At 35.0% G+C, this 10,848-nt stretch overlaps 2 protein-coding genes across 2 annotated transcripts in view; both read left to right on the forward strand.

Moving 5' to 3' along the window:
* The window catches only part of LOAG_17180 (hypothetical protein), a gene marked incomplete at both ends in the record, with an annotated part of 7,566 nt that extends 2,354 nt beyond the window's left edge, over window positions 1-5,212 (forward strand). The window contains 11 exons of the mRNA XM_020449841.1: window positions 987-1,148; window positions 1,330-1,428; window positions 1,729-1,823; window positions 2,001-2,166; window positions 2,479-2,576; window positions 2,897-3,086; window positions 3,400-3,605; window positions 3,714-3,927; window positions 4,343-4,476; window positions 4,704-4,886; window positions 5,116-5,212. Coding sequence (XP_020306579.1) covers window positions 987-1,148; window positions 1,330-1,428; window positions 1,729-1,823; window positions 2,001-2,166; window positions 2,479-2,576; window positions 2,897-3,086; window positions 3,400-3,605; window positions 3,714-3,927; window positions 4,343-4,476; window positions 4,704-4,886; window positions 5,116-5,212 — 1,644 coding nt within the window. The remainder of the gene's footprint in view (window positions 1-986; window positions 1,149-1,329; window positions 1,429-1,728; window positions 1,824-2,000; window positions 2,167-2,478; window positions 2,577-2,896; window positions 3,087-3,399; window positions 3,606-3,713; window positions 3,928-4,342; window positions 4,477-4,703; window positions 4,887-5,115) is intronic.
* A 1,142-nt stretch (window positions 5,213-6,354) lies between these two features.
* LOAG_08596 (UDP-glucose pyrophosphorylase 2) lies at window positions 6,355-10,553 on the forward strand (the record flags this gene model as incomplete). The annotated part of the gene is made up of 9 exons (XM_003144126.1): window positions 6,355-6,453; window positions 6,525-6,815; window positions 7,139-7,332; window positions 7,812-8,022; window positions 8,174-8,274; window positions 8,443-8,533; window positions 9,049-9,127; window positions 9,536-9,798; window positions 10,398-10,553. 9 exons carry the CDS (start codon window positions 6,355-6,357, stop codon window positions 10,551-10,553), a joined length of 1,485 nt encoding a protein of 494 aa, XP_003144174.1.
* Window positions 10,554-10,848: the final 295 nt, after the last annotated feature.

Genomic DNA, 10,848 nt, shown 5'->3' on the forward strand with positions numbered 1-10,848 from the left:
TTTATACCATTGATTGTTGGATGACGCCATCGATATCACGTTTCATACAATTGATTAAGAACTCAGAGAGTGCATCACATATATGACTTGGCCACGCTTATCCTCATAGTCGACATAATCCTTTTGAAAAAAACATCCTAATCGTTTCAAGATCTGTTATAGGCCTTTTTTGCTCACAGTATCAGAACTTTTGATGAGGTTCACGGAAGTTATTAGCTTAGAGTCCATTGTTCTGTTCTCTGTGTTTCTTTTGCAGTTGTCTGAGAACAAACAATATGTCATTGGTACTCTTATTGGCTTTGAAACCACATTGAGTTTCTGAGATAGGAGGTAGTAATCTGTTTTTTGATTTTTTCAAGCAATTTACCAGCAACAGAGAGTAAAGTAATACCTCGGTAATTTGAGCTGTTTGATTTTTCTTCTTTCATCTTGTACAGGGTGATGATGACCGAATCATAGATATCTTATGGTAATTCACTATTTTTCCAAAAACGTACGACGAGCGCGTGAAATTTAGCATGGAATGCTTGACCTTTATGCTTCTAAACTTCAGGTAGGTCCATCAACCCAAGTTGCCTTGTCAGTTTTCATTTGCTGTATGGCCGTAGAAGTAAAGTCCTCAGGTTATAAACGAGGTTCATCTACCCGGTTTTGAGATCAGAGTTGTTCTTCTCTGATGGTTGCAGGAGGCTACGAGTCCATCTTGCCTGTGGACACATTTCATCTGACCTTTCAATTGAAACCTGTCTGATACGAGAGACCTTGTCGGAAGCATAAGCCACCGTCTGCATAGTTCACAACTTCATGAAAGCATGCAAGCATTTTCCGGTGACAAGAGGGTATCCGTAGAGAAGACATCAACATTATATCTAACAACAAAATACATTTGCTAAGAACAAAAGATTTGTCTAACTAAAATTAATGAATAGTTATTAACAGATAAAAATGAAAGTGCCATCGGAGAGTAAGTAAAAAGTAAATTTCAGGTTGCCTACAAGGTGAGGTTTGAAAACACCACAAGTAATGAAACAAAGATTGTTTACGGCACCGATGGTATCTTTTTACGTGAGACATTTTATGATTCATTACTTACACATTATTCCGTTGTAATTGTCGATGAAGCTCATGAACGTTCCATTCATACAGATGTCCTGCTATACTTATTGAAGCTCTGTTATAAACAGCGGTTAAGCACATCCAATCCATTGAAGTTGCGTTATTTATTAATTCCTTTATTTACTGACTCTTGGCATATTCTATCATTTGCAATTAACCGTAATTTGTTTCAAAATTCTTAAGAATTGCATAAATATCAATTTCTAATTTTAGATTGTTATCATGTCGGCTACATTGGAAACTAATATTTTTTCGGAATATTTTGACGATGCACCAGTATATATAGTGGAAGGAAGAACCTATCCAGTCGAGGTAAGGGACTGATTTGTCTTATTAAACTATGAAGATTTTTTTTGATCTAAAAATTCATTTCTTCGCGAAATATCCTCTCATCACTGTTTAAAAGAGTGGGAAAATGTGGCCTGCAGCATGTACAAATTAAATCTACTACTTTCGAGATATATTGGAGTTGATTGAGCAATAGTCGTTGCGTATAGAGAATATCGGATATTATATCAAATCCAGTTTCTATTATGAATAAAATAAATCCATAAAATTGGTTAAGAGGAAACTCTTCACTATTTTGCATATGTTAAGTGCACTTTTTTGTAGATTTTTTATGCAAATTCACTGGATAAAAAAGATGATGATTATGTATTCAATGTTTTGACAGCGGTTTTGCAAATTCACCGTACTGAACCGCTGAGGTGAATTCTTTTCGCAAATGATTTCTTGAAAATCCAGTTGTGTCAGTTAATTTTTTCATCAAAGCCAAGACTGATTTGTGTTGGTACTTTATATGAAATCCGTTATGCTTTCTTTTTGCTTCTCTTCGCTATTTAATTTTAAGTTCTAAATTTTATTGAATACATTCTTGTTTTCAGCTCTGATGTGTTAGCATTTTTAACTGGACAGGAAGAAATTGAAACAGCTTGCAAGAAAGTGCAGGAAGCTTCGAAACTTCTGACCGGTGGTTTGATAGCCCTTCCACTGTATGCCGGTCTTCCTCCATCGGCACAGATGCGGGTTTTTGAACCAGCTAGTGTACCAGTAAGGTTTTTAGGTCATTAAAATTTGTTAGCTAATTTGGATTTCTTTGAACGCGGCATAACTAGGGAATTTGAGACGGTGCTTTAAATTAATTTTGATATCATGGCTGATTGCAGTTATTTTATAGTCGTTTACAGTTTCTTTAATGTTTTTATTCATGTATCTTGATTCCACTTATATTGCTGACTACCATACGCTAAGTTATTATATCAGCATTTTAAATAGCTCATTCCGTTATTGGGTAGAGTGATGGGAATTGAATCAGCTCTCTAAAGGGAATTGAAGTTGTTGAAATTTATTTTCTGCTTTCAGTATACACGAAAAATTATTTTCGCAACGAATATAGCGGAAACATCCATTACTATACCCGGTGTGCGGATTATTGTTGACAGTGGAAAAATAAAAGTAAAGTAAGCCCTGGCTGAGGCCTGACCCTTTTTTGTTTGCTTGGAACAAAAATATTATTTTTGATTAAGACATATTGCGTTATTATTTAATGTTTGAAGATCAGTGCATGCAGTTAGAGGAAAAATAATAGCATCATTGAGCAGTTTATCGATGTATACATTTTACTAAAGCTCAATTCAAATCCCGAACTAAGGATTTAATTCAGTTTTCTTCTAATTCTGAATGTTCGTGAATTACCTGGTTTAAATCCAACTGAATCCTTTGTTTATTTCCAGAATTCATTCAAGATAAATTTTTCTAAAGACTTGTCAGATCTGTTTAGAACCTTTCTTCCGGATCGTCATATCGATATTCTTCGTGTGGAAAATATTTCACAGTGCTCAGCAACGCAGCGAGCTGGTCGTGCTGGACGTGAAGCACCCGGCAAATGCTATCGACTGTATTCGGAAAAACATTTCCATTCACTATCCAAAGTGACAATTCCAGAAATTTTACGATCCAATTTAGCAGTGGTAAAATTTAGCAAAAAAACGTTTTTCAGGACTTCTGAACAGTTTTTGCTTTTCAATATTTATTTTCACAGTTGAATCAAAGTTTGAATCGTTTTTTGTAACAAAATGTTCCAAATCAGTGGAGCACTTCGAGTGATAGAAGGGCTAAAAACTTGAAATCTAAATCCAGTTATTTCATGAGGAGTGTTAATCTTTCGCTTTAATTTTTTTCATTTCTTAATATCGGACAAGATTTAATGTTTAGAACGGAAGACTGAACCTTTACATGAATTGAGATTTAGATATGTAGTTTGCACCATCTTGTTTATTCCAGGTACTGCTTGAATTATTGCGTATTGGTTTACGACGAATAAAATCGCTGGCTTTGATATCAAATCCAAGAAAGGAAGGACTGGAAGCTGCTGAAAAACATCTTCGCTTACTGGATGCGGTGAAGAGACCTGATAAAAAAGGCAGATTGCGACTTACTGAAATGGGTACAAAGTTATCATCGTTTCCGGTTGATCCAGCTTTTGCTCGGTAAATGATTTAATCACTGGAGTTTTTAAAATTTGTTAATACCTTTCGAAATTCGCTGTCCTTCCATTTTTTTCCCATGTTTCAGAGCTTAGTGTTATTGAATTGCAGTGCTCTGATAGCAGCTTCGCAGAATGAGTGTTTAGAAGAAGTTCTAACAATCGTAGCATTTATGTCTACTGATACCGTTTTCGTTAGTTCAACAATGGGTCGTGAACAAACAAATTTGTCAAAGCGTAAATTCGAAGCACCCGAAGGTGACCACTGTACCCTACTAAATGTTTATCGAGGATTTCGTTTAGCTCGAAAAGAGAAGAAGTTAGAGGTAATTTGTACATTCTCATAGTTTTTTTTTTTTTTTGATTTATTTATATTCTCTGTCTTTGTGCGTTTTTCAGTTGGCTCGCTTCAGCTCTTCACTTCATCATAGTATAAGTTTATAAGTTTATTTTTTATACTTTTCGAAATTCGGTTTAGGTTTTTAGATCCATTTACCATTTAGATCCGTTTTTTAATCGGAGCGTTTTTCCTGGTTGTTAGACTTGACATGTTATTTCTCCAATATCTTAAATGTAATCACATCTTTAAGATTTGGACTGAAATTTTAGAAACAAAAAGTATCGACATCTTAATAGAAACAGAAGTATAATTTGATTGTATATATCTTCCAGATCGTATCTTGTGTTATTTTGCTTCTTTCTATTATCATTCCGAAAGTGTATTTTTGAATACTTATTAAGGAATGGTGTGAAGCAAATCATGTTCACCAACGACTACTTAATACTGTTTTCAAAATTCGAAGACAGCTACGCGATATTTGCTCAAAAAATTCACTGGTTTTTCGTTCGTGTGGTGCTGATACAGACAAGCTCAGGTGATGATTGGGTTGAGGAAGGGAAAAGATAAATGCACTAGTTAATTGGTTGCCGAAAAAACTTTTTGTTTTCAAAAAAGATGAAGAGGAAAAGATAGATGAAGTGAAAGTTCTGAAAATATAAATAACATCAGGGGGAAGAGAACAGGGAAGGAATGAAGAAAAGAACTGAGTAAGACAAAAAATTCAGTCAAGCATGGTTTTGCTGAGTAATACTAATCTTTCAGAAGGACGCTTTGTCAGGGCCTTTTCATGAATGCTTGTACTTATGATCGATCACAGGACCGTTACAATTTATTAATATCACCTGGAACTTCACTTAAAATCCATCCTTCCTCTTGTTTGTCTCGTTCGCGACCGTCGGCTTTTATTTTCACAGATCTCGTTCGGACAAATGAGTTATACGCTCGGTAAGTTTTTTATTTGTTCTTTATGGCTTGATGAAAATTATTATTGGAATAGTGTTTCAAAATTGCTTTATGTCTGTTCTCTAAGAATAAGAACTGAGTAGTTTGGCATCTGTTTCTTCCGGTTTTTTCCCATTTTCTTTTTAAAAATTTTTTCCACAAAATTTTTTAAAAATGTTCACAAGTTCCTTATCCTGACAGCAGTTCTTGTTTTCATTTAAATTTCATTTAGTGATATCACAGTGATTGATCTCGAGTGGGCCAAAGAGCTGCTTGATTCAAAGAAGGCGGTTCTCAACATGTTTTGCAGTGAAAATTGCGTCCGGTGATTCATTCATGTAAAATGGACTAACAACATTTGGTTATTTTTGTTGTCAGTCCCATTCAAAGTTAGAGCCATAGATATTTTAAATTTTTTTAGGAAGCATTGAGAAAATACAATTTTAGGCTGTTAAGTTTATTCATTGTAATACTGTCCTGTAAGCTATACCATCATTTTACGAGATACCTTGGTGAGATTTTTTTATGCTGTGTGTTGTTTTTTGGTGCCTCAGTATAAATCAAGAAAGAATGAGGATTGGCTTTGATTTATCTGTTTTTCGAATAGTGAAAATTTCATGTAATTTTTTCAAGAAATAATCTACTGTTTGCTCGAATCTAAATGTAGTCCAAATTCCTAGTTTTTTCTTTTTTATAATCAGCTACAATAACCATCGAATTGATTATAGCAGATTACTTTTTTACTGATATATTCCCTGTTGATGATTTGTCATGTTATGTGATGCTGATATTAAAATCCGAAAAGAAAATCTGGTAATCGCTTTGGCTGCAAAACATTCCCTAGAAAAGTTGTTTTTATAATTTTGATTCGCCATACTAACTGTATTGCACTTAGCTTCAGTTAGGGCTAATCCTGGTCGGAGATATATGCCCGTCAAACACTTGCGATTAATTTGGTCATGTGTGTTCGAGGACACATACATATGCAGTTGGAGATATATAGGTGTGAGTGCCAATGTTGGGAATATTTTATGGGCTTCTTAAGAAGCTCTGATCCTCTTGAGCAGTAGAGATTTCAATTATACACGTTCTTCATCGTTTTAATTTCTCCTCTTAGGCCAGTCTTCTTTTTTTTTTTTGGTAGGATTATTAAGCTTTTGATGAAGAGTTTTCCACAGGTCTCTTCATTCGAAAATGGCTAACGAATATGATACAGAGGGAAGGGTTTTCCAGTAGAAGACGAAGTTGACAGGGCGACACGACGATTTACCATGTAGCTGTTTATACTCGTGACAAGTGCCACGGTCTTTAGTGTCAGTGTATTCGATGACCTTACACACTCTCCTCCTTTCATCTCTTTTCCGAAACTATCCTGCCAAACTTTCGTCAAGAATTTGAGTGTTTTCTTTCACTTTGTTTGAAGTTTTTTTCGAAGTTATTTTCACTACCCAAACAGTTTATAGCGTATAATATGTCTTCCCGAGAAATGGATCAGTGCTGGAGTGATGAAACTCAAAAATTATTCAAAAATGTTGGCGAACGGTTCAAGCAGGCTTTTGTTAACAATGAAGTACGTTATTTACACTTCATCTTCCAAAAATTCTGGTCTATTTTTAAAGTCTTTCACATTTTTATTTACAGCGCACCCAATTCGATGCAGAAGTATTCTTATCTTTGTTTGAACAATATCTCAGTGAACCCAATACTATCGATTGGACTAGGATGAAACCATTAAGTTTGAAATTTCAAAAAGATTATGAATCACTGCCGTACTGTTCGGGGAAGGAAGAACGAAACGAGATTGTGAAACGCCTCTCAGTTGTGAAACTAAATGGGGGCTTGGGAACAACGATGGGTTGTGATGGTCCAAAGTCATTAATCGAATTGCGCAGAGGACTCACATTCCTTGATTTTGCCATTGGTCATGTGCAGGTTATCATTTCAACCACACAGAAACACCAATCAAAAAAGTTTGACAGGATTTTTTGAAAGATGACCAGCTAGATCTTATAATTTGTGTCAACACAACTTGAAAGGGGAATTTAACTGAAGTTTGAAATTTTAAATATACAGTTCATTAAATCGCAATCAAAGAATTTAATGAAATTTTGGGTATGATTTCCAAATTTAGATTCTCTTCCGATTTGTATACAAATAAAATCCAACTGTTGTCTTTGGTTACTGACTTTAATTTTGTCGTTTTCTCAAGAGTTCTTGCTTTAAAGGAAGCTATCGTTCAGTTTAATTTTTTGCAGCGTTTTAATGAACGGAGCAACAGTTCGGTACCATTAGTTTTAATGAATAGTTTCAATACTGACCAAACAGTCTGCGAATATTTGGCTGATCGCAAGGTAAATATAAGAACATTCCTGCAAAGCAAATGTCCGAGGATTTTTGTGGAAAATTCAATGCCCGTTCCTTTGATTGATGGAGGTGAAAATATTGAAGGGTAAGAGATTGTTTTATTGATACTTCTCATCCATTTATCAGTCCTTCCTACTGGAGACGAAAGATAGTGATTAACAAACAAAATCTCATTTCGTATTTTAATACTTTACGCTTCATAATTAACACTTCAGGTATCATTTGCGTCTACCATTAAAAAATTTGGACTACATCAATCAGTAAATGATTTTGCACGTTTAAAATTTCACTCCAGTTGTACTGAAAAAAACTGAACAAGTTACAACATGCAAATAAGTAAGAAGTTGGGATTGTTTCAGTAAGAAAACAAACAAACCATTTATTAAGAACTAAAGTGGCACTTTTTTTCGTTTATTAGATTTTTTGAACTTTCCATACTGAAGCCTTGACATTCATTTAATTAGTTATGAGGATTTATTATGAGCGAAAAATTAAACTAAGTTATTTGACTGCTAAATTTTGATAAATACAGCTAACTGATTCTTTATAGCTTAGCATTTTCAGCTGGTATCCACCAGGTCATGGGAATATTTTCGAATCGATGCAGTTTACGGGTGTTTTGGATGAGTTGCTTGCTCATGGACGTGACATATGTTTCATCTCAAATATTGATAATACTGGTGCAACAATTGATTTGCGAATTGCTAAACTAATGGTAGAAAGTGATTTGGAATATATCATGGAATGCACCGAAAAAACGGAAGTAGATAGAAAGGTTTATCTTTTGTCTACCTTTGAGAGTTCCTTTTTTTGATCGGAAACGTTAAATAGCGATTGATTTAAACTACCTTATGATTTTTGCGATATGTAGAAGTTGACTTATTAGTTATAAACCACGTGTTAATATCTCAAACTTTCTTTTTTAGGGAGGCACTTTGGTTGAAATAAATGGATATATCATGCATTTGGAGATGCCACAAGTGCCTAATGATCGTATTGATGACTTCTGTTCAACGAACATTTTCAAGTATTTGCACATAAAATTTTCCACTAATTTATTAACTATCACCTTGATTTAAATTACTTTCTCACTTTTTTCAGTTTACATCTTTTTATTTTGTTCACTCCTTCCATTCTGTTATAAAAAATATCATAAGTCGAGACATCCCTGAATCAAATCTTTGGTAAGTTTCAGGATTTTCAATACCAACAATATTTGGGTTAATCTGCGTGCCGTCAAAAAGAAACTTGGTGAAATGAAAATGGAAATTATTGTCAACAAAAAGGTTTCGGGGATTTTTTCCAGTTCCTCTCTTAATGTTGAACAAAATTCTACTGGGTCCGCGGTTTTTTTTTGCGAATTTATACTAAATGTTAGAAGAATCATTCATTTCTCATGTTTATCCTTCCACGGCAGCTGGATATTACTTAGATTTAGGAAGCTAAACAAAACTTTTGCAAGGAGGTCATGAAATGAGAAATGAGGCCTAAGTTCCCTACCCAATTTTACCCCGCCTTATTCTTGCGCGTGGAATTGTCAATGATTATATACAGTTGAAACACTATGCTGCATGTTTGCCGAAAGCTTCGGGAAAGCTGGAAAGCTATCACATACTGACCAGCTAGGGTCGAGAAGACCTATGCATACATGGAATGAATTGGTGATACCTATATGTCTCTTTAAGGCGATATTGTTGGCTGGGAATTACCAAGGTACACAGTGACCAAGTTATCCTTATGATTAATGTTGAAGTGAGCTGTTTTCCATTGTCATCAGCAGTAAAGCTTGTGTTGTTTGCAGGTTCTCAGTAACGGTATGTTTGTCAATCAACTGGAAACATCAGTAGGTGGTGCCATTCGAAATTTCGACAAGGTGTTGAGTACGTATACAACTCTTTCGTTATTTTTTATTGCAATTGAAATCATCTGCAGTTCTGGAGTCCAGTCTAATAGCAGATCATTTTTTCCTTTTGATCCCACGTCCATTACAAATATAGCAAATATGAAGTAGATATGCTGTTCTTGCTCGACAAGAACAAGCTTTGCAGTTTTTTCGACATTGTACTTTCTTGAACGAATTTATGTAACCTCTAGTATTTGTATCTGATCAAAGTGACTCCACATTATCTCTTGCTCTAAATCCTACATGTGCAGTAATATCCTCAGGGACATTTTCCGTGGTTTATTACAGCTTAGAGTGATATGCGTGATTTAAGTACACTATTACCAATGATGAAATTAATGGAGTGAAACTTTGCTTTCACATAATGAACTAAAGACTTTCTCAGGTCTTCAAGTGCCCCGCTCTCGCTTCCTTCCTGTTAAGAATACCCAGGATCTACTTGCTATTATGAGTGATTTATACGAAGTCACGGAGAACTTTTCGCTGCAGTTTGTTAGAAAGGACAAAGCACCAATCATAGAGCTGTCGAGACATTTCAGCAAGGTTTCCGAATTTCGAAAACGTTTTCGTGATATTCCACGGTTACGACAGTTAAAATGGCTAAAAGTTAAGGGTGACATATATTTCGGACGCCACGTGGTGCTGAAAGTAAGTCTTCTTTAATCGTTTGCTGTGCAATTTCTCTAAGGTGTGAGATGCAAGTGTAGTAGTGCTGACATCTATCGTGCCAGTCGTTTCAAACAATCAAATGGCTTCATTTATCTTAACCGCTATTTACTTTTGAAAACACCCATGGCAAATCTCACTCGGGTAGGCTATCGCTGTGCAACAATTGTAGGACTAAATATGCAAACCGAGACTGTTATTTCACATATTATCTGGGACGGCTAGATGATCTTAGTCGCCAATAGCCGGGATAATTGTGAGTCTGTTTCAGAAGGTCCTGATCCCGGACAGTCTCATTCTTAACATTTTTAAAGCAACAGATTAATGCTTTAAATTATCAATTATCAATGTTTTTTTAAAGCACGTATTAGTGTGGCATTAATGTTTTTGGTTTTTCCTTAATTTTGCAAATTTGTATTTTTAAAATTTAATTTTAGAAAAGCAACAAATTAGAACAAACTAACTGAAACCTTACTTGTCTTTGTACTTTTTTTTTGTTGTAATTTGTACGCAGCTGATAGTGATTTATAAATTTTTTTTTAGATTAGAGAAAACAGTCAACCCTTAGATCATCTTTTCAGGACAACGTAGAAATCGTTGCTGATCAAGGGCAACCACTTGAAATAGCCGAAGGTGAATGTTTGGAAAATATTAAACTGATACAGACATCACATGCTGAGGTACAGAGAATACCAATAGTATTAGATAGTAATCAGATAGGAATCAAAGTCGGATAGCATCAAGTCACTGAGAGTTAGCAGAACTTTATGGTACTTCACGTACCCCACTCTTGTGAACATACCTAGAAAGCGGGTAAAGGGCAGAATGCCATCTGATTTTTGGTACCTTGCAATTAAATTACAAGAAACCTTCAGCCTCTACAACCGGCAAGCTAGGGTATATTTAAGTTCATGATAAAGGATTGAATCTGAGCAGTAAAATCAGAAAGTCTGGTTGCAAAACTTTAAGAGAACAAATTACTGATTCGAAAGTGGTATTTTGCTATAAATTATAATGCTTCCCAATTCTAAT

Source organism: Loa loa, assembly GCF_000183805.2.
Source record: "Loa loa unplaced genomic scaffold supercont3.47, whole genome shotgun sequence".
NCBI classification, from domain to species: domain Eukaryota; kingdom Metazoa; phylum Nematoda; class Chromadorea; order Rhabditida; family Onchocercidae; genus Loa; species Loa loa.